The sequence below is a fragment of the Amphibalanus amphitrite genome, unplaced genomic scaffold (assembly GCF_019059575.1).
Source record: "Amphibalanus amphitrite isolate SeventyFive unplaced genomic scaffold, NRLGWU_Aamphi_draft 000080F_arrow, whole genome shotgun sequence".
Taxonomy (NCBI): domain Eukaryota; kingdom Metazoa; phylum Arthropoda; class Thecostraca; order Balanomorpha; family Balanidae; genus Amphibalanus; species Amphibalanus amphitrite.
The window spans coordinates 865,131-889,403 of record NW_024881576.1 but is presented as its reverse complement, the minus strand read 5'-3'; the positions used below and the strand labels follow the sequence as shown (position 1 = coordinate 889,403).

Below are 24,273 nucleotides of genomic sequence, written 5' to 3'. Positions count from 1 at the left end.
CAATGTGAAGGCACACCCATCCATGCCATTTTCTTCAAGAGGACGCCGTGGTCAACACTGTCGAAGGCCTTACTGAGGTCGATCGTCGTTATCGACGTGAGCTCACCGTTGTCGATACAACAATAATACAACAATAAAATATAGATACAACAATATAGATAATACAATAAAACTATATTGTTAAAACTAATATTGTTGTATCTATAAATACAAATATAGATACAACAATAAAACGCATTGTGTCATTTTCCAATCTGTATCGTTTGAATTTAACTGTTCCTGATCGAAACTTGAATTATGTGTTTGTGAAGGGTGCTTCATTACGCATTGTCAGTTCACCTTCGCACTTACAGGAGGATCGAACGGACCCCCTCGGTTTTTCGTGAATAACACGCAAAATGCGGCCGATCGCGACCAAACTTTCAGTGCCCTCGATTTGAGCAGGTTTACACCTACCCTGAAAATTTCATGACCCTGGCCCAAATGCCGTTTGACCTGTTTCTCGGGACCATGTTTGGCCGTAATGGAATCGCGGTTCGGCGTGTCAGCTCACATCATTCGCGCGTTCCCAGTCATTTTTTTGTTTTAAACGTTCAAACATATGATAGGGTAGGGTGGGGTAATTTGAACATGTGGGGCAATTTGAACATAGTGTGAATAACAAAAAATACGGAAAATCCATAAGTGGCATGACAATAAGACCAATGAGAGAAATTATCGTAACTAAAAGGGCTATCATATGAACGGGGTTTAAAGTTTCAGGGAATTAAGATGTTGACGCACAGTGTAAAAAATCAATTTTGCAAGGAAAAACGCCTAACAACACGTCATTGCAACTTCATTGCAGCGCAAAATCTTGCATTGCTAGCGCCTAATACGCAACCGCTTTTGTTGTATAATGACCTAATCAGTGCCTTCAATCCAAGAAATTTGCTTTTGAACCCTGTTTTTTTAAATGACAATATAACTTTTAGCGTGGGGTAATTTGAACATAGTGTGAGAATTTGAATGAAGACAGGGATAGCTCCGAAAAAAACGCTCCCAGTATTTTTTTTTTGCCAATATTTTCGACCCAAGTCAGTAGCAGATAAGTGATGTCAGTTTTAGAAAATTTACGTCTAATATCCGTCTAATGTCCGGCATTTTTGTAGATTTTCCGTCCAAAAATGTTAAAGTCAACTATTTGTCCAAATATGTCCGAAAATGATGCAGCTATCAACACTCAAAACCGTCATTTATATTGCTTATCATGTAATTTTACCAGCTGAAAAGTGTTCATTATACTGAGAGCTTAACAAGCTTTCCATTCGCCAATCAATGCTATGCACGATTACTTTATTAAAAGCGCTGAAGTGTAGCAAGCCATCGTCCAATGTTGTCCAGTCTGCTACCTTTGTCCAACCAATTCCGAATTGGACATTGAACAAAATGACTCCTAATGTCCAGGATCCGATTGGCACCACTATAACAGATGAAGTAAGGTTGGGAGAGGTTTTATCGAACAAAAATGATAGACGTTCTGTTAATTGAAGAGGGGCGAATTCTGTCAACTGACCGGTGTGCAGCGTGCAGATATTGATGCTCTGCAACTGTTATTTTTGCTGTTGTGTTGATTTTTCAAGTGAAGGTATGTTTAGAATTGTTCTGCCTATTTGTTTATGGGTCAAACAACATCGGTGCTGGCGAGACTATCGTTTTTATGACAGGTAAAGGCAGTATGTTCAAATTACCCCACGGTGGGGCAATTTGAACACACCGTGACTTGGTGGAGAAGTGAGGCTATGCTATTCAAGGTATGCTCGGCTCGTCCAAAAATGAGGCTTGGATGGTGAAAGCAAGTGACACTTGCGCTACTGAAGCAGTTTTTCTTCATCCAGGGTTGAACTGGAATTTGGTACAACGGAGAAGACGTAAAAATATGTTCAAATTACCCCACACTACCCTATGATGTTTATCCTATGCATTATATGGGTGTCAAGGTTTCGTGAAGGTCTGGTCAAGGTCATTGACCTTAAAGATAACCACGGTCTTTTTCGAGTTTTATATGATTCTTGGGTAGTTTTTGGAGCTGATTCGGATTTTGGCACTCATTTGAACATTTACGAAGTAGTTTTGGTGCCTGCGTAACCATGTTACGAAGCTGTCAGTGGTGGTTGACACCTGGGCCATTCCACGATTGATCGTACCTACCACTTTTTTCCAATTTGACACCCTCATCTCTCGGGTTTTAACGATAATTGGTCTAAGGGGTAATCAGGGGCTCTGAATCCTCCTGTAACAATTTCAGGCTTATCAGATGAGTGGTTTTTGAGTTTTAGTGTATAACATGTTTTGGATCTTTCGTTGCAGCCCCAAGTTTGGCGGGCTGTAACTCTAAAGGCCGCCCCACACCGGACCTCGCATGCGGGTTGCGGGTTTTTGGGTTTTCGGGTTTCTTCAAAATTAAATAATACAATCTAAGCTGAATGACCCACACCACCATGTGACAAGCGAGTCTGCATGTTTTTAGCTTGCGAGCGACCTTGCATCGCATTTGAAAAGTTGATTTTGAGTCAACTTTCGATTTTCCTCGCTGCGAGGTCTGCGAGTTCTGCGAGGTTTGCGGGTTTTTCGTTGGAGTCGAATTTTGGTTCGTTGCGCTGGTATTGCGATTATATGTAAGTTTCTGAAGGTGAACCGGCTTCACTGCATTCATTAAATTACCACAAGGGAGCGGTCTAATCACTCTATGAATTAGTATTATGCCCGCAAACTTAAAACCCGCAAACTCGCAACCCGCATGCGAGTTCCAGTGTGGGGCGGCCTTAAGACGGATAATCCAAATGCCAAATGCTATTTTTCATTTGCATTTTTATGCCTTTGGGACCAAATTTTTTTGAATTTTTATTTACTAAAAAACATTTTTGAATCATTTTTAAGTAGTATGCAACAAATTAGGTAGGTGTTCTCTCTATAAATGTACTTATTTTGCGTCTCCGTAATGGTCTCGAATTGTGATTTCGGAAGAGAGGCTACAAATGGTGTGGTAAAGCTGCCTAGTGACATCACTGGTTACTGAAAGTTCAATTGAAGTCATTTTTGCCTCACGTTTGCATTGTTGACCTTGCGTGACGTCATTCGTGCGTCACTAGGGTCATAAGAGTTTTTCGTCAATAACTCTCGATCAAATTGAGCTAGAGAGACGCGAAAGCTACCAATGGACTCGGGAAGACGTTGCGAATCGAATGATGTGCAATATGATCTCATTCACCCAGCTTCGTGGCCTGACCGGACTGTTAACCATCTCTGTGGCGGCGCTGTTTGTCCAGCGCCGCGCTGGTTGGCTTTGCCGCGGACTCGGGGCGGTCACGTGATGCCCGGCGGCTGGCTGCCGGCTGGGCCGCCCGGTCGGGGAACGGAGCCAAATACACGGCAGTGTGCTGACCCGAGGTCAGCGACTTAAGCTGACCTCACCAGAACAAACAGTATACCATTCGACGCGCCGGAGCTAGGCAAACACAAAGATGCTAAAATCGCGGCTCTGCGACCATTTGTTGCGAAGTTATCTATCAAAAACCGGACCCGTAATTTGGGTCACTTGAAATGACCTCAGGGGTCACCAATGAACCCGAGACCTTAAAATGTGGTATCATTCGATGCATCTTGTAACGGCGCACATGCTCGTTTTTTCCGCAAGGTTCTAGCTCCATTAGAGGCGAAACGGCGAGCTGGGGTCGTACCGAACCCCCGGAATCCCATTTTGTATACATTTAAATGAGGAAAGAACACCTTTCTAATTTTTTGCATGTCGATTTCAAAGGACCTGAGGTTTATTTTGAAGAAATAAAAATGGCAAAATTTTTGGTCCCAAGGGCCATTATAGACAATTTAAAAAACATACTACGACTTTTTTCAATATGTAAAGCTTTTCTTTCCAATTTTAAAAATACTGTATTAATCTTTGATTCATCGTTAGTTCAAAGCTGTTTACCGTTTGTTGCTTGCTTAGCTCGTTTTTGAGTTATAGCTCATCAAACTCACCCTTACAATTTGAAGTTTAGAAAATATTATGCAATGTAACTCAAAAAGTTTTCATCTGAGAAGTCTGATATTTTGGCAGGTGTTTTTGGAGCCTATGATTACCCCTTGTACCAACTTTCATTCAAATCTGAGAGATGAGGGTGACGGGCCTGGTACGATCTATCGTGGAATGCCCCACCTACCTACCTACTATGGATAGCCGGTAGGACACCTACCGGTTGACCTGACATGACATGACCTAACCCAACCTAGCCTAAACGCATGAAGACATCATCTTTGATCAAAACTCACTTGAAATTCGTGATCAGTACCCCGAAAAACTTACTAACCTTGCTTTGTGAAGTTCTAGAATCTAGCAGGTCCCAATTTTCCTGACCTGCCATTGACTTGACCTGGAAGATCAACCAATGACCTAGGACCTTAAAATTGGGTATTGTCAGCTTCCTCTCGTCACGGGCAACACGCCGGTTTTCCCGCGAAGCTCCAGCTTGATCAGGGGCCGAACGGCAGGGCGTCGTACTGCCCCCCCCCCCCCTACGTTAGACGCTCTAAAAAGGCCAATACGGGCGAGGGTTTAACTAACTACATATTCAGTATATCCAAGAATATCCGTTTAGATTGAAGTTCACCACGTTTGGCGATGGTTTTTATTTTCTATTGAACTATTTTTATTATTTGTGATAAGTTTCATTTCCAACAATAGAACATTGTTGTCATCCATCGGGAAGCCACAGAAATGTGCTCGAAAACGGAAACGATATAAGTTCTGTTGAATGGGGTAGAGTAGATTTATGAATCGCGAATTTCGAACGGGGCGCTGGTAATTGCTCTTCGAATGAAAATGTGTTATTGGGTACAAGACCACCTGAAACAATGTGTTGTTAGTTTTGTTAACAGAGTTACTCGTTGTCTATGCAGGAAGGCTTATATGGGTGAGGCGGACAAGGGATTATTACATCATGAGAACGTTCAAGGGTAGGAGGGATGTGGGAATCGCGTGTCTTACCATTCATTTTGTCACTTACACCCTGCTAGCAAACAGATCACTTATCAAACTAGTTAGGGCTGCCGTTCTGGCGCCTTGTGACGAAAAAATGCCGAGAAAACGCCTGTCCAGTATACGTTACGATAAGTGATAGGATCTGCTCCGGAGACTGATTCATGAAACAACTGTCGGCGGGCTACTCGACAAAACATTCATAGTGATTGTCATTCAGCTTACAGCTAGATAAACATTTTTAAGGGAATACAACAATGTATCATTCGTAATGGCTGATGCCTGGCAAACAACCACCTGCAAAAGTGCATTGTATAGATGCGCGATGCCATGCCGTCCGCTATCGCCCTTGCCACCGGCCCCTCCCCGGATGGAGAGCTGAGGAGGCTTAACGGATCTCAATCGATTATAAACTGGACGATTATGCCTCTAAAGGGCCTCGTTTTCTCTAATCTTTCGGATAACTGAGATTAGATTTTACTGTCTGCTGTCTTAGATTTTGAGTGCACTGATCCACCGATTTGCCTCAAAAAGGGTTTGTTGAACGAAGGCAAAAATATCACAAAGTGCAATCTAGTCCCAGGCAGCCCAATGACCAGGCCTGACTAACACACCACCTCCTTTATATACCCGAACGAGATTGCGCTCGCTTATTCACTGTAAAAAGTCTAGCACCCGTGTCAAAAAGCAGCTCCCTGTACGGGCTTATTTTAAAGGGACCCTCCCACCTTCAAAAAAATTAATGAATTGGCATGAAAGTGATGTCGCTCGGTTCAGAAAGAGCAAAAACGAATATCTACCAAATTTCATCGAAAAATATTCACCGGTTTTCAAGATATTAGACTTTTACTTTTGTTTACTTTTTGGGATCTCCGCTGTTCCTAGCGACTTTATTTGAAAGTGCGGCATTTGTTGCGCGCAAAGCAGCATATACCACCGCGTGCTACAAAACGTTTTAGTCAAACATTTAAAAATCGTTAGATATCTGCGCTGACGTCACACATTCAGAGGGGTATTCCTATGCATTAGCCCCTCTGAATCAAAATGCTGCAATTTTGAAATTCAATATTTCCGATTTAAGGCATTTCTCGATGTTGTGAGTGCCGAAACCGGTAATTGTGAGCCAGTGACCCCATTTTGGCTATCTCAACTCAAATCTAATGTTAAGGTGGGAGGGTCCCTTTAAGCAGGCTAAATGGGCACACCCATTTGACTTGAAGGACTACGTGCTGCTAATTTTCAGCCTTGCGGCTTGGCCAGGACACGTGGACCTCGGGATACCGAGCTAAGACGAGATTGCATGAATGGCTCAGGCAGGACCATTGTCATCGGCTTCGGTCCGTGCTTCAATCGGTGCTTCGGCCTTCCCAGAAAAGGACTGCTGGAGTGGACTCTTGCTTAAAGTGACCATCCCACCTTAACATTAGTTTTGAGTTGAGATAGCCAAATTGGTGGCCATTGCCTGAAAATACCGATTTGGGCACTCACAACATCGAAAAATGCTTTAATTCGGAGATATGGAATTTCAAACTTGCAGTTTTCGGATTCTAATGGGCTAATGCATTGGAATGCCCCCTTAGAATTTGTGACGTCAGCGCGGATCTAACGATTTTTAATGTTTTACTAAAACGTTTGGTAGCACGCGGTGGTATATGCTGCTTTGCGCGCAACAAGTGCCGCACTTTCAAATAAAGTCGCTAGGAACAGCGGATATCCCAAAAAGTAAACAAAAGTAAAAGTCTAGTATCTTGAAAACCGGTGAATTTTTTTCGATGAAATTTGGTAGATATTCGTTTTCGCTCTTTCTGAACCAAGCGAAATCATTTTCATGCCAATTCATTAGCTTTTTTTAAGGTGGGAGGGTCCCTTTAATTGACGGGACGGATTTGTGCCTCTAACGACACTTGAAATATCTACGTACCTATATTCCATGCTCACCCGCAAACGGCATCCTGTTGTCGAATGCACAACCCAAATAGTTCAGAAGTTAGAATAATCTATTGGAGGAAGTCCGTCACTTTGATGGTCCTGATGACATTTGATGTTCTTATGACATGTTATGCTCCTTTTCCTGATAATGAGCAAATGCGTGCCGATAGTCGAGACAAGTGCTTTTAGTCGCGACTTACTTATATGAAGAAAGGGAACTTGGCCAATGGCTTACCTCCCAGTGAACGCCTTTGTGAGCAATGGGTTGTCAAAGAGCTCGGCCCGGTCGTGCGCCCCGGGTTAGCAGCTGATTCACGTACGCGTGCCACCCCGGCTCACCCGGCTCATTCGCCCCAGCCTGACCCCGCGCCGCCCGGTCAGCGCCGTTTCACATATGAGTGCTCTTTTCCTCCAGTGCGGCTGCAGGCTGGGAGGCTGGTGATGGGAAATCGCTGCAAGCTAAACCGCTTTAGATATTTGTGTGGATATTCGATACCTGAATACTGATTTTCTTCAGAAATGGTGCGATGTAAGCGCCTGTCGTGTCTTTCTAGCCATAACGAATGCGTATGAAGTCTTCCGAGACCACTTACACATATTGGAATGTTTCCTTCTATGCAGTAGGTTCTATCAGTCATTATGGCGGCATGAGGACACTTTCGTCCGACATGTTTCCCCCTGTATCCGCTTGAGCGGCCTCTCGGCTCACCGCGTTCCATTGGCCATCACTGACTATGCGAGTTGAAACCCTCAGTGGCCAGTCCCTACTCGGACATATGCCAGAGATCTCAGCCTCAGGATGAAACCGAGCTTTTACGGATCGGAGTAGGTTTTGGCTGCTCACATCATCGCTATGTGATGCCTTTGGGTGTTGTGTCGGCTGAGGGGCGCGCCCATGACGTCCCGGCAGGGCGTCAGCAATGCAATTGGCCGAAGGGCGCAGCGGCTGGAGGCGGCGCGCGGCGCTCGACTGACGTCAGGCCGCCCAGTGTCGCGCCGCGTACAAAACCTGTGGCCAGCCGGCGGCGCGGAGACAGTGTCGGTGCTGCCGCCGCCGCTCGTGCACGCTCCGAGAGCGAGTCTGAGCCAGTCAGAGCCGATAGATCCGTTCAGCCGCCCGCCGCCATGGTCGCCCCGGTGCCGAGTCCGCTGCTGCTGCTGCTCATCACGGCCGGCCTGGCCCCGGTGTCGTCCTGCTCTGTGCGCCGCCACATCCTGCCGGCCTCGGCCGCCTCTATCCAGCTGCTGAGTCTGCGCTCGGCCGCGCTGCCGGCACCGCCGCCGCCGCCGCCCTCGGCCGCACACCAGATGATGCTGCGCTCCACGCCGTCGGCGGCCTCGCTGCCCGAGGAAGCTGGCGGCGCGTGCGAGCCGACCGCCGACGGCGCGCTGTGCTCGGGCTCCGTGTGTCCGTACCGCACCTCGACCATCACCGTCTCCACGCCCACCATGGGTAACGTCACGTTCACCAGCCGGCGCTGCGCCAAGCCCGGCCAACCGTGCGCCGCCGGCGAGGGCGCCGTCTGCCAGCAGCAGACCCAGACCATCGACGTCGGCGGTTGGCCTGTCGAGCTCGACACGGCCTGCGTCTGCGCCGAGAGACGGAGCGGCGCCGGCCCGGCCGACGGCGACTCTCAGTCGCTGACGACTCCGCGACACCGGCGCCGGCGGCGGTCGGCGCGGCGGCGGCTGCACTGAGCCGGCGCCGGTCGGCCGCAGACCGCCAGTCAGCAAGGCCGCCGCCGCCGCGGCCCGCGAGTCAGTTATCCTCAGAGTATCGGCGCGTGCCGTGCGTGTGCGTATGTGTGTATCAGTGTGCCGCTCTGTCTGTGGACGCGCCCGAGCTGGCCGGCGCCACGGGGCGCGGCTGGCCGAGCGAGTGAACGATTGGCAGCGCCTCGGAGCGCGACTGACGGCGCGTCCGCCCCGCTGCCGCCGTCAGTCCGGCTGCCTGTGCCGGGATCTCAGTGTTACCATGTGTCTGCCGCGTCGCGCCCACGCGCCTCATCCTTCCCTGAGTAATTTATGTTCGCATTGATTATTGTATTGTGTGTCATGTATGTTATTGATATTGTCTTGAAATATACAAGTGGACCGGTATTCTCTTTGCAACATGCGATTTGGTACGGGCGGCTCGCCACGATGGCGCCTCGGGAAGAACGTAGTTGGGCGGACCAGACAGTCTGTCTGCCACTAGCCGACGTCGGGACGACCTTCAGGCCTTTTTCACAATCAACGGCCATTCAACTGCCGGCGATAACTGCCATCAAAATCCATCACTTGTGTTGCTGAGTCGGTGCAGAGGATCGGCACTACCATAGGCGTGATCACTAGAAGCTATTGTAGGAAAGGAAGTTTTATAGACCATTTTAGTTGAGCTCGCATTGATAAGTTTCCTGTCCTTGTCAGGCGGTTCCATAATTGTCATACAGTGTACCAGCATGCACTCAGTGCACCTGATAACGCCACTCATCCGCTGCTGGATGGCGATTAGATTTACCCAGTGTTTTTATGGCACTGTTCGACACAGGGCAATGAATTACTCCTGAAGGGTGATCAGAGTTCAGTCGAATAACATGTGCAACCGGGGTACCTTTTAAGTTTCTCTGGTGACTGGCAAAATTATCTGAGAGACGATGCTGCGGTTTGACGAATAATTTATCGAGTAGGTACGGCTCTCGCGAGATTAAGCGGTAGGTTTTGCACTTTTACATTTCCGGTTATATCTCAGAAACTAATCGATCAACGATGAAGCCATTTTACACGATCATGGCCGGCTTGTGAACCAACAAGTCGATCGCATCTTCAACACTTAAAAGCTTAAGACGACGAAGATATAGCCTGAAGTACCCTACATTTTCTAGGTGCAAAACCTACCGCTAAAACCCGCGAGACCTGTACCTGCGTTTCTTTGTGACGTACAGGTCTCGCGGGTTTTAGCGGTAGGTGGCTCGGCGAGCGGGAGGGCAACCAGTTCCGCCTCTGTATCGGTGACCATTTGCTCCACCCAGTTACTCGCGAGTGCGTATTACGGCACATAGTAAAGTGGGGAGGGAAGGGTCAGAGTGGCAGCCTGCGTTGAGGCTAGAACCGGTTTCTATCGTCTGGGCCGGAGACACGGCATACGGTCAGGGGACGGGGAAAGGTCAGAGGTCACTCACAATGTGCAGCACCGCGTCCCGTCCTCCTGCGTGCTGACCAGCGCACGACCTCGGCCGTTGGCCAATCGGCATTGAACGGCCAAGGCCACCAGTAGCCAGCGGGCGGGGTGAGCCGACAGCGTGCCGATCCATAGTGGTCCAAAGTTTTAGCCGCTTACCATGGAGGCCGGGAGACGACTGTAATGCTATTGCCTATTTCATGGGAACAGTTCTGTCATTTAACCGTGACCTGCTGAGACTGGAGGTCGTTTAACACCGTTTTGTTTTCTGCTGCACTGTATTTTCAAAACTTTGTCACAAAACTGACCAAGATATAGTTGTATGAATGAAATTACATTACTTTCAAAAGGAAACTAGGCGTAAAAATTTGAGTCTGGACATCACTGAAATCTGCTTTTTTCATTATTTTTGGAAAAAAAAATCAATGTGAGCCGCTACAAAGGCAAAAAAAAAAGGAATATTCCATAACTCGCACCCATATCGGTGTTTTCGCAGGCACTAACGTATGGGCGGGTGGATCAGACCTCACAGTTGATCGGCTTCTGATCAAACTAGAGCTTCATGAAAAGAAGGAACATGTTTCACGTGACGAGAGGAAGCCGATGATACCCAATTTTTAGATCATACGTCAATCGTTAACCATAGGTCATACGTTGACCTTCCAAGTCAGGTTAATGACCCAAAAGTCGGAGGGATCGAGACCTGCCTAAAAGTTTTTGTTGTGAGCTTTTAGAGAGAGAGAAAGAGAGAGAGAGAGAGAGAGAGAGAGAGAGAGAGAGAGAGAGAGAGAGAGAGAGAGGAGAGAGAGAGAGAGGAGAGAGAGAGAGAGAGAGAGAGAGAGAGAGAGAGAGAGAGAGAGAGAGAGAGAGATAAATTAGCCTTCTTAGAAAACGGTCGGTACATGTATTTATGCGACAATACACAAAATTAAAATGAACCTTTATCCTTCTCACAGCTAGCCTGTTCAAGTGTTTCCATTTCTATATCGCTAATGACCTCGCCTTTAGGCCATGTGACCAGAAACCGGCAGCTAAACTGCGGATATTCTAGGGGCGTGGAAACATTGAAGATTGACTGTGCCGCAATGTCACCCCTAGTGGTTATAAACCTGGCTATATCGGCTCCATGCGCTCAGCAGATCGGCAAATTTGTAGTTAAACAACCCTGAAGGCACCGGCCAAGTAAGCCACAAGGGACCAAACATCATTTCACATGCTAGGACGTTTCTAATCACAAGTCTAGAAATGAGCGGTTAACCCATGAGCCGCTGGGAGGGGGTGGAATAAAGCTGCTCCCCCCTTTACGTTTTGTGGAATATCTCCGAAACCTGATGAGATACGAACGTGAAACAATTGGCAAAACTTGGCATGTCATTTCACATGGGATTGACACCAAATTGGAACACAACCTCGGCTAAGTATTCAGGAAGATGTGTGCAAAGTTTCTCTTCTCTATCTCTTCATGTTGCGACGATATCGTCGCAGAAGTAAGGGGGGGCAACTGTTGCCCCCCTCCCCCCCCCCCCCCCAGCGGCCGGCGGGTGGCGCGAAGGCCCAGTGCAGCGGCCGCCGGGGTAATGAGACCTGACACGCCGAATGCCCATTCTGGCCTAAACGTAATGGGCTCTAAAAAGTGGTCACAGACAAATGGCTATTTTGGTCAGGGTCTTTAAATTTTCAGGGTAGGTGTAAAATATCAAATTGCGGATGGCCTGAACTTATCCCGACTCCTGACCGCATGGATATTTATTTACTTATGGTGAAAAAATAACTTACAGCACTGAAAGCTTCGCAGCTATCCGCCACTTCCTACGCCAGTTATTCAGGAAAAACTGAGGAGAGGGGTTTATTTTATCACCCCTAGTAAAAGGTAGGGTTTGAATTCCATTAAAAGTAAACGGTAACATCAAAAAATAGCATTTCTTTTATATTTCTCAATAAAAATGGTGGGTTCTTTCGTAATGTTAATAAATGTTTATTAGGTAAAAAAAATTATAATCTTATTTGACCATGGCACGACATTTCCAATCTATTTTAAACCTAAACCACCATCCCGTTCGTTCTAGCCCCTCCCGCCTGCCGTCCCCCCCCCCCCCCCCCCACCACACCAGCTGAGTTACAAGGCTGAGGCGAGCGGCTCCCCTTCATGTGCGCCGGGCTCTCGTGACCTCTGGTCTCATCGCCCGAGGGCTCGGCCGCTGTCCAAGGACGCCCTGCGCGGCGGGCCGCAGTGATAGCCTCTGCCGAGTCCCGTCTTTATCCACCGTTCACCACGCGCTGGATTCATTCATGCCTCTGTGTTTCAGCGTCCTACTCGTTGGGTGGCACCACTGTAGTCATAGGCGACTGCAGGGAAGCCGCGGCCAGAATGCCCCAAACGGCAGATTTTGAGGTTTTCTTTAAATTTCTCCGAAACTAGCCGGCATACGATCAAACCTTTTTCCATGATCATGGTAGGGAGCTATACTAGTAAATCGGTCACATCTTAAAGCCTGCAAAGCTGAAGACGAAAAAGATATAGCCGGAAAGGCAAAACCTACCCTTAAAACCCGCGAGACCTGTACTTACAGGAGCTGTTTCATCCAACTTCCAGACTAGTTGTTTCCCCAAAAATATCATTACCTTACATCACACAGCGTAGGATTGAAGACGTTCCATGCATCCAATAATCTACAGACCTTGAAGCAAGAAGTTCGAAGTTTTCCTCGCATCCTCGTCAAGATGTCCGCCATGTCCTCTTGGTGGACCTTGAATAGTTACTTAATCAACTGTTTAAACAAATGCGGTTTTTGTGGTCGGTGATGGTGCTGTTGTCACAGCTGATTAAAATCGTTATTAAATATTGCCCTACAATTTTTTGTGGGCGCCGATAATCGACATAGACCGGGCGCTCCTAAAACCCAGCGTCATCCAAACGTTACTGTTTGAAAGTGGACCTGCATACCTCAGCGGCAGTGAAAGCTAATGACTAAATGGGGAGCAGCGTAATACCCCTAGTCCTAGCGTGTTTCAGTGGAGGACACTATTTCCATTCCCCCGTTAGTTTTGCTGCTGGTCCGGAGACGGCGGCCCGATCCGTCCCGTCTGCCTGTCCTGCCGCGGTCCGTCCCGCGACGGCCGACAGCCAGCTCCTCAGACGTGACACGGTCGCACACCGACCGTCCTTTCAGATGGAGCGGAACAGTGTCAGCGGCTGATGGCCGGTGTAACACGCTGGTCGTATCTGCCGTATCGCTGGGTTGTGTCCCAGCAGTAGTATGATGTCCAGCGCTTGATAAGGGCTGTTAAGCGTTTTGAAACTTAGTCTTGTCAGGCGCCCAACTGTCCCATATCTGCATGTCAATCACAAGGATGTGAAGGTATATTTTTGGCATGTTCTGTGGTTAGTTTGTGAGTTGGTACTGGTGGGAACTGGGGACAGTACGTCAGCAGGCTGGGGGCCGGTGCCAGAGAAGTGGTTGCAGGGTCGCGGCCTGTGGTATGAGGACCGAGCGGGTGGTATGCGGATAATGAAGGGACCAGGTGGGTGGCAAAGGGAACCAGCTGAGTAGCAGTGACAGATGTGTTAGACACTGGCTCTCACCGGTAACTTCAACGCTTATTTCCATGAGATGACCTGAAAAAATCCTCAATATTCTTGGATCCTTGCCGGGCGCGGCTAAGATCGCTTGGAGTAGTGTTACCACCTTGGTTTGCCTTATTCAACCGCATCCTCAGCCGGGTCAGCCCGGTGGTATATTCCCTTTAACTGATAGGCATCAGGCTATTTACACGGCTTACAGACTGTCATAAAAAGGGGGCGATCTCAGGATTTGGATCGCCTTTACAGCATTTTGTTATTGTGGCGCTCATCTAGCGGATCCTCTTTCCTGTGTAAAGAATTTGCGGCTTGTGTGGATCGCTAAAGCATTTCAACACGATTCCAAGTGTACCACCGATCGTTTAACCCGCGCCGTGCTGGTGGCCTGAACTTTCCGCCGAGTGCTGGGGGGGGGCGTTTTCACGCCCCCCCGTCTAACTCGGCTCCTGGGCCACGTAGCGCCACGCGGTAAGCGGCAATCGAAAGAGCGTCAAAAATAAGGACGAAAACACTTCGGTCATTTTTTGGGTCAGGTCAAAGGTCAGGTCACCAGAGGTCACCAAAGGTAAAATGTTGACTATTTCAACATTTTGGAAACTGCCAACGGCTATCTCGGGAACCGATAGAGCTACAGCGCCGCGGAAAAGCGCATTCGATAGCCCTTTTACAGACCTTTCTGAGTAATGTTCTCAGATTTGACCTCAGGTCAACGGTTTAGCCTCCAGAGGGCAAAAACTCCAAAAATAGCCGTTTTTACGAAAAACGTTTTTTCGTCAATAACTTTTGACTCATAAGCGCCATGACATTACTTTTGCCAGCATCGTGTTCCTCTCGTCGAGACGCGTCGAATGAACTATTTGTTGACCTTGAAAGGTCATTTTGAAAATTTGACCTCAGGTCAAGGTCATGACCTGACCGAAAAGGGTCATGTTGCATATCAGTCGATCCGTATCGTCGAGCTGAACACATCTGACGTGTTTTCACCGCTCTAGCACGTCTCTATCAAAAGTTATAGCCAAAAAACTGCTGGCGACCGTTCATGACCTGAGATGACCTCAGGGGCACACAGAGGGGTCACAGGTGCATTTTTCCTATTCAGTGTGTCATGTTTACCTATGAACCGATGTTTGAGAGCGTTTTGAACGATATTTGTCCAAAAGAGGCGCATTTCAATTTTCTCCCATTGACTTATAATGGAGAGGTCGCAAAATTGACCTGACCTTAGGTCACAGATATCAAAAATCCGAGATATACATTTTATACATACTGTTACTCATATCAATCGCTGAAAGTTTCAAAGTGATCGTTCAGTCGGTGTAGCTATAGCGAGCCTTTGAACTTTTTCTGAGGTAAGGTCACTTGACGTGACCTGGTGACCTGACCTTGAACGGCCTAGGTCTGAAATTTTCACAACATGTGCGGAAATGATGTAGGAACACGTGTACCAAAAACGGCGGCGCTGCGCGCCGCCGTTTTTGAGATATTCGCGAAAAACCTGAGGGGGGGGCGTAAAAACGCCCTCCCCAGCACGGCGCGGGTTAATGTCGCTTGTGCTGATGCCCTTTTTAGATTCGGCTGTAGGTAGGCTTAAAAGCTAGCATCGTAACATCGGATTACATTTATTTAAAGATTTTAAACCTCTTTGAATAAGTATTTGCTTTGAGGATCATTGAAGATTCGGACAACCATAAATGTCTTTTCATTAGGCTTATCTTGGGGCTTTGTTATGTGACCGTACATGGTTACAGAGTGCCGGTGCGGCTGTCAGCCGGTGTGCAGGGGCTCATTGTCTGTCGCAGTCGGATGGTTGCGGGTAGAGATGTCAATCGGATACCAACTTTTTGGTATACCGATAGTTACATACCAAACCGATACCAACTTGGTATTTGGTATTTCAATCCTAGTGTAATCGGTATTTTGTTGGTATCATGAGCCCTCACTAATGTATAAGAGGCTAAAAAATTGGTAAAAAGTTGGTATTTTCATCATGATTCCAAATTGGTTTGGTTTCGGTATTTCCCCACGGTTTTGGTTGGTATTTGGTTTGGTATCGGTATTCCGATTTTCCATAATTGACATCACTAGTCGCGGGGCACTCGGTCGGTGTTTGGCGCGCTGCGTTGGCCTTGGCGGGGGGTGACCGCTCTGTGTGTCGGCCGGGGGAGTGTCTGCCGCAGACGGCCGGCGACGGGTCGGCACTCACGCCATCCGTCACCAGACGCCCACACGGTCCGGCGCCACCACCCACCCGCTTCCGGCCAATATTGCGCCGGCCGGTCCAGAAATCCCTTCGGTCACGCTTATTCCAGTGCTTCTCTCTCTCTCTCTCTCTCTCTCTCTCTCTCTCTCTCTCTCTCTCTCTCTCTCTCTCTCTCTCTCTCTCTCTCTCTCTCTCTCTCTCTCTCTCTCTCTCTCGGTCTCGGTCTCGGTCTCGGTCTCGGTCTCGGTCTCGGTCTCGGTCTCGGTCTCGGTCTCGGTCTCGGTCTCGGTCTCTGTCTCTGTCTCTGTCTCTGTCTCTCCCTGGTCCCCTTTCTTGCCGCCTGTCTTCTCTCTTCGTCTTCTTCTCTCCGTACGCCACAGAATATCCCAAAGACACTTGCAAACATTCAACAAGCTCTCCCGATCTCTCATGCCGCCCTCTCTGATATTACTCGCTTGGTGTGCCGGCGGCTACATTCAAAGCAACCTTTCCTAAAAAGCTAATGGGCTCACGATTTGCCGCCTTTGAACAGGAATGGCTCCATAAGGAAATCGCTGAGCATTTTTATTAGTGATCTGTCCTCCCTGTGATGTTGTGTCCTTGTGGTGGGATGCTCGCATTGCGGGTCTGTATTCTGTCTCCCGTTCTGTGCTGCTGGGTGTAATCAGCCGCGGATGGTAGATTTTTGTGTGGCCGGGAACGTGCGCACGGCGCCGGTCGCAGCTGCCCCTGCCGTGCCGGGAGACGCTAAAAAGGGTGACCGGCGCTGGCGAGGTTTTCCGGCGGCCGCTTTTTACTGACGCGCCGCAGCCGCCGGCACTGATCGGACCAATTCCGTGAATGAACGGTTACGTCAGCGAAATGTTCGGTCCACTTTGATGCCCTGAAAAAGTTGGCCCTGCGCGTTATGGTTATGGGAGTGATGTTGATATCAATCCTCTGGAAAACATATAGCACCGGAAATGTAGACAATGAGATAAAAATGATCATGCCAATGGAATCATAGGAAGATGTGCATTGTTCCCTGCATGGCAAACAAAAGTCCAATTGGCAACCACTCAACTTCTTCAACTGAGTCACGAAACCCATTCATGAATGCAGCCGGCGTAAACATAGTGTGCGGGAGGGCCTCGGACGATCGGCCCTGGTTTTGCGTGCGTGTCTGGCTGCAGGGGAGCGTGTCTGGTCTGAAGCGTTGTCTGACCAGCGGCGGCGGCGTGTCGTGCTGACACTGGCTGTGGCCGGGGAATGTGACGGGCCTGCGCCGGTGTCTGTTGTCTGAGGCCGGCTGGCCGAGAGCGCCGATGTTCCTTAGCGTGCCGACTGCAGACGCTCTGGTGCCGCTGTACGTCACCGGCCTGTCCGGCGTGGTACTGGCTGCCTTCGTGGTCACCTTTCATCGGGCGGTGACGGCCGCCCCGGGACTGCTGCCGCCGACCGATCGCCTGGCCGACACTCTGCGAACGGCGGCGGCCACACCCACCGGTCAGCTCAGCTACTGCCCCCACTGCCAGGTCAGTGTCCCCACTGTCAGATCACAGGTCATACGGTCCCCAGCGGCCAGCTGAGCTACTGCCTCCACTGTTAGGTCAGGGTCCCTACTGCCAGGTCACAGATCATTGTGTCATTCCACCCAGTTCAGTTACTGCCCCCTTTTCCAGGTCGGCTACTGCCCCCTTTGCCAGGTCAGCTACTGCCCCCGATGCCAAGTCAGAGGTCACTGTCATCCTTCCCCCACGGTCAGGTCAGAGGTCATACTGTCCCCATGCATTGCCAGGTCAAAAGTCATACTGTCCTCATGCATTGCCTGGTCAGAAGTCATACTGTCCCCATGCATTGCCAGGTCAGGGTCACCTATACTGTCTCCCACTGCCAGGTCACAGGTCACTGTTTCATGCTGCCCCCACTGCTAGGCCACAGCTTATACTGCCCCCTACTGTCAGGTCAGGTGTCACCCATGCTGTCACGACTGCCAGGTCAGGGGTCATGCTGTCCCTACTGCCAGGCCAGAGCTCATACTGCCCCCTACTGCGGCTGCCAGGTCGGCGGTCACCCATACTGTCCCCACTGCTAGGCCAGGGGTCACCCAGCTGTCATTCAGCGCTACTGTCAGGTCAGCGTTCATTGTTATTCATTCTATTCTGTGTTTAATGTGTTTCATATTAGTCTCTCGCTTCAATATTATATCAGGTCCGCTGTTCATCGTATAGGGATACACAGTACTTGATGCAAGATTGGAAGAGATCAAAATAATTTCTTTTCATCTATGAACATGTCATAGATAACCGGTATAGAAACTTACTGCTGATATATCCAGGCTTTTTCGTATGTCTGTCCCTTATGTTCGCCTGTATGTCTCAGAGACCATCATCAATGTACATAATAGGATGTCTTTATGATCGTAGCTGTGTTCTGTGGTTTGGCGTACATTTATCGAACGGGGGCTGAAAACTCTCGGACGGTCCGTTACTGCTCACTGTTATGGCATGTGTAGTTGGTGTACACATACGTTCGCGGGCTGTACTCCCCGATATTTTCCAACTTTATCTGATAAACCTGCTTATCGACATCGTTTGAACCGCTCAGTCGATGACAGTCAATAGGAAAACTTTATGTTTTACCAGGTTGACACGGGTGCCCGGCAGCGTCTGAGCCGGCCGCCGAGCAGTGCGAGTCGGTGTAGCGCGCCGTTTTTTTCGGCCGTGTTTGGTACCGCTCCGGGCTCCGGCTGCAGGAGGACCAGCTCGAGCCGCTGAGCAGCTCCCACGCCGCCGCCCCGGCCGCTGATGTGGTCGTTTTCGGCATTGGCGGGTGGGGTGTGGGGGCGGCGAGCGGCGGGCTGCGTCAGTGGCCTTTGACCGGTTCGGCGGATGTTGGCTGTTTCCTGCGCTTATTTGCCTCCATATCGGTTAATCCGCGAAATGATTCTGGAAAACGGCCGTCCAGCCGCCACAAGGGTGGCACCGCTGGGTAATTGATCGATAACAAACCGAGTTCGTGATATGCGTTATTATATTATGTTTCTGGTGGACGATGTCCAAAGACGACTTAGGACTGTAGCCATGGTGACTAAAAAAGAACTAGTTTGGCTTATGTCATTGACATAAGAACGTAAGAAAGAGCGGCAAAATTATGGTCTCATCTAAGGGAAATCAATGTGACAATGGAAAATAGCAGATTGGCCGATGGTTTTAGTCTCTTTTCAAGGTCTCTACGCATATGACGTTTTTTCATGAATGGATCGCAAACCGGATTAGCGACAAAATCTGAGCTCTGGCTATCAGATCCAAAGCTTTGATGTTTTTACTGATTTGATATTGATAGTTTCGGAAACGTGGGGCATATAATGTATTTTCGTGCGTTGATGTTGGAATGCGTTTCCATTATTGTTAACCCTATTCCTGGCGGGGGGGTGCCTCAGGAGCCCCCCCCCCCCTGAGGTTTTTTGGTTCTTTCTCCCAAACGCGTTGAGCTAGGAAGCTCAAATTTTCTGACTTTTCCTAAAAGGCTTCTACGCAACATGTCTGAAAATTTTGAGTTGATCTGACCTCAGGTCAGGTCACCAGAGACGGTTTGGTGACCCTACCTCAGAAAAGTTTGCAATCACGCCAGAGCTAGAGTTTTTGACCGATCAATTTCTTCTCTTCAGGCTTTAGTTAGGGTACCAGTATGTGCAATTTGTATATCTCGGAATTTTGATATCGGTGACCTAAGGTCAGGTCAGTTTCGCGACCTCCCCATTATAAGTCAATGGGGGAAAAATCAACTCCCTGTTTTTACCACTAAAACGGGTCGGAATGGCCCCATATACCATACATGACTTCATATACGATCAACCTTCACTACCTTGAGGTCTGTTTTGCTGTTGGGCAGCTGTGAGGTCATGTGACGTCATCAAAGGTCACCAAAGGTTTTTGGCCAATAACTCCGTACAGGAACAAGATACAGACGCGTGGATGGTCTCATTGTGTTCAGCTCGTCAAGACGCATCGAATGATATACATGATGACCTCGAGGTCACGTGACCTGAGGTCAACCTTTGACCTTGACCTTTCGAGGTCAACATATATATCATTCGATGCGGATTGACGAGAGGATCACGATGATGCCCTTAGTTTGTTCCTATCTTGACTAATTCGAAAGTTATTCGAGAAAAACTCTCTCCATATCTAGCGCCGCCATTTTGACTTTTTCGACCCCTGTGACGTCATCTTTGACCTGACCTGAAAATGACCTTTGTAAAAATTGTAGATCTTGACCGTGCCTATCCGATGCCGTTTACCGCTTGTCGCTATCTGGCTTCGTTCTCGAGATCTCAGGGGGGGGGGCCGAATCGGCCCCCCCCCCCCGCCAGTTTCTTGTCCCGGCGGAGCCCGCCAGGAATAGGGTTAAGGTATATTCGCGTGATTATCACTTTTGGGTCCAAGAAATGATACATTTCGATGCGTGCCGGCAGGTTTAAAAGCGATCATTCATAACTTCTAAACGCTGTCAAATTTCTGAGACGTTTAGGACCGTCCACCACCGTTTATTGATTATTTTTAGGAGCGGGTCAACGACTATTGGTCGGCTGTTCATCCCCGACCATTTACCCCGCGTTCGATGTCTCTCGAACGGCGAAGATTCTACGACGTCCGGCCAATCGCGTTCCATAACCGCTTAACCGCTTTCCATAACTCACTGGTGCTTTTATGTTTGCTCTACCTTAGCTAGATCAGACGTTATAAGCGAAAAAGTTTTGACGTGTTTTAGCGAATTTTTTACACTTATACCCCCGAAGGCCGAAACCCCCTAAATATTGACCCAGACTCTACTCAGTCACCAAATTTGCAGAGGGTCGAGATTTCCTATGGGTCCTTCTACCGTGTAAATTTGGTGTTTCTAAGTGCCAAAGGAGCCAATCGCCGGGGGGGGGGGGCTGTACCAACCAACCAACCCCCCTCTCCGCCCGTTTTATGAAAAAGGCCCTCGCCTATCGAGGGTTAAGAGACCTGGTTTGAGGTTTGGAGGCCAGGTCAGACAGCTAAGCTACATATAAGACACTCTCCGGTAAACTGCTCGGCTCAATGGAAGCAGATGTTACGTTGTTAATGTTTATTGACCAATCTACCACTCGCCTTGTAAAGTGTAAACCACATGCTGTAGATGCCATTACTAGGTCAATCGCGTTCTTGTTGTTCATATCACACAATTTATTTTCTGATATAGATCGTCACGTAAGAGCGGATGCTTTCATAGCTTTCTGGAGGCAATTTAAACAGTACCAGACTGCCTGTGTCTGGCTCTGGAAGTCTGGCGTCACAAGCTATAGGCCGTGGAGTGTGTCGCAGTCTGTGTAGCCTGAAGTATTGTTGCAGTTTGGATTGGCGAAGGCTAGGTGCGCCTGCTGGCTGATACGCTGGTGCCAGGAAAAGCCTCGATCCGGTGACACGTGGTGCGCCGTGAACGGACTTTTACATGGACTACTTGAACTTTTCACTGTCTTTTCGCGTAAGTGTTACTCGAAACTCAGTTTTAACAATCATTTTTACGTTAAGATAAATTGAGATTAATATTAGCAGTCTGACATTTCCTCATTGTCTAAACTTGTTTTTACCGTCAGCACCTACCTAGCATTCTCTATCTTCTACTCGTGTTAAATAAAGGCGAAACGCTGCATCGGACGTGACTGGCAGATCTACTTAGCGCATTCCAACGGCGATTGTTTTCCATCACGCCATTGAGGCTTGAATAAAGAATAAAGATGCGTTTTTCTCGATGCTTGAGGTATTGTCAGGCACACATATCCATGCAGATCAAGTCTTCAAAGCGTTCAACCGCTTCCTGGTAGTAAGTGTTGTGTAGGTGGGTACAATATGTTTGACTGTCTTGCCGAAACCGGTTCTTCATAATAGTGGAGGACACCGCGTCGCCCGTAATCAAGTCTGTCGTTGCGCCTACCGCTGGTCGTTGTGGTTGCCGGCCTTCGACCTCGGCTGATGGCGCTGGTGGGGTCTGGCGGCAGCTAAGACCACCCTCACACACCGTCCGCAGAAAGGACAATTCCTCCAGCTAAATCGGCAAACCACACACAAGGGGGCAGGCGCATCCGTCGTCAGATCAGATGAGATTTTCCCCAAAAGGCCATTTGCCGCGGCTTTTCAAACACTAAGGGCTCATCCTCATGGTGAGCAAATTCGCTTACCATCTTTCATATCAGTTTGCTTTGATTTAATCCGCCGTTGTCTGGGGACGCTGCTGCTCTCTGCAATTATCTTTAGATGAGACGAATTCCAATTATACACGTTTCTGTTGTTTTGCAATGCCACATGTCATTGCGTATACCTTAACCCGCGCGGGGCTGGGGTCTCCAGCCGAACGCGCGGGGCTGGGGGGGGGTAAATTTTACCCCCCCTGTTATCTCCCGAACTAATGGTCCGATTTGGAAAATTCAAACGCCAATCGAAAGCTCTCATCACGAACTACTAAAAAAAATGTACTTAATTTTAAGTTTGAGGTCAAGGTCAAGGTCAGGTCAAGGGTACAAATTGCAAGTTCCTACAGTATCGGCCTTGCACCGTAGTTGCCGAAGAATGGAGTCATGGACTGAGACTGATCGCCCAAAACGTGTTCTTAGGCTACCAAGACAATATTCGTTGCATACAATATCATTCAGAGGTCAAGGTCAAGGTCAGGTCAGGTCAGGTCAGGTCACCAAAAAACAAAATATAGAAAAGGGCATTTGCGACACATGTTTTATGGGTCATTTTACTCATAGAATTCAATAGGCACACTCAATAAGTGATATGGACCACCTCTGGATGAATTTCAGGTCGAGGTCAGGTCAAGGTCAGGTCAAGTGAGGTCAAATTTTGAAGTTGGTTGTTAAGGCCTAAAAAGGTGTCTATCTGATGCAGTTTCTCACGGCGAATCGAATGGTGCTATTTTTGTTTCCGTAAGAGGTCTAGAACTTCCAAAAAAGTCATTTTTCAAAAAAATTGTGTGTCGTGACGTCATAAAATTTTGAATAACTCCCACATTTTTGAACTGATTCTTCCAAAATTTGGTATGTAGGTGCACATAGACCACTTCTCTGACATATATTCCGGTTTTTTTCGATAGACTCAAAATTTTGGATTTTATAATGATTTTCCCAAAAAAGTCAGTTTTTTGAAAAAATTTAGGCCAAAATCCAAAATTTTCAAAAAACCGAGATAGCCATTTGATAGACAAAGTAAAATTACGTATAACCTTTTTTGTTACGTCTTGATTCCTTTAAAAATGAAGATGTTAGCGGCGTTTGAACTTTTGCCGTTTTTGAGGCGAAAATGGCGAACATGACGTCACTAAAACGTCAATTTCTCAAAAATTTTCCGACGGATTTCGCTCAAATTTTCAGGGAACGTGTCAAATTGATGTAAGAAAAGGTACTGAAAGTTTGGCGGCGCTGCGCGCCGCCGTTTTTGAGATATCGCAAAAATTCGCAAGGGGGGGTAAAATTTACCCCCCCAGCCCCGCGCGGGTTAACCCTCGCCGGACGAAGGGGGGGGGCGGGTGCCGCCCCCCCCATAGGTTTTTTTTTTCGCGATTGCTCCGAACACGCTGGCGATAGAGAGCTGAAACTTGGCATACCTGACCTTTGATTCAAGCCGGATCTTTTGACACCAACCGCATTTTTGGGTCAGGTCAGGTCACTGACCTATGACGTCATAAGTGAACCTCTGAACGGTCTTCAGATGTCGCAACTTCGCAACGCCCTCACTGCCAGAGGAGATGTCACAGGGAAATGAAACTTGCAGGATCTAGTAACCATTATGAGTCTCACAACTTGTATATCTCGGATTTTTCCTAAAGGTCGTATGAGGTCAGGTCATTTTCGTGACCTGACCATTACATATACATAAGTCAATGGGGAAAAATGAAAACTGCTATTCTGGCGCCGGGAACGATCTCCAACTATCTCAAGCACACAGAATCGTGATTTGATGCACTCCTTGCAAGGTTAGATGCGTCACTTTTGCAATGTTGACCTTGCGTGACGTCATTTATGAAGTCATCAAGGTCATATTAGTTTTTCGTCAATAACTCTTGATCAAATTGAGCTATCGAGTTGGGAAAGCTACCAATGGACTCAGGATGACCTGCCAAATCGAATGATATGCGACATGACCTCTTTCGACCAACTTCGTGACCTAGGGGTGCTGACCTGACCTTGACCTGAGGTCAACACCCTAAGTTGACCTGAAACGAACAAAAAGTATATCATTTGACGCGCCTGAGCGAGACGAACACGATGCTGCCAAAATCGCGGCTCTGCGGCCATTTTTTGCGAAGTTATTCACCAAAAACTGAACCGTACCTTGGGGCACTTGACCTGACCTCAGAGGTCACCGGTTGACCTAGGACCT

The 24,273-nt window shown here is 48.2% G+C and overlaps 1 protein-coding gene across 1 annotated transcript in view; it reads left to right on the top strand.

Moving 5' to 3' along the window:
- Window positions 1-24,273, top strand: part of LOC122379557 (palmitoyltransferase AKR1-like) — a 65,137-nt gene that overhangs the window by 35,898 nt on the left and 4,966 nt on the right. Inside the window, exon 6 of the mRNA XM_043361844.1 lies at window positions 17,216-17,400. Coding sequence (XP_043217779.1) covers window positions 17,216-17,400 — 185 coding nt within the window. The remainder of the gene's footprint in view (window positions 1-17,215; window positions 17,401-24,273) is intronic.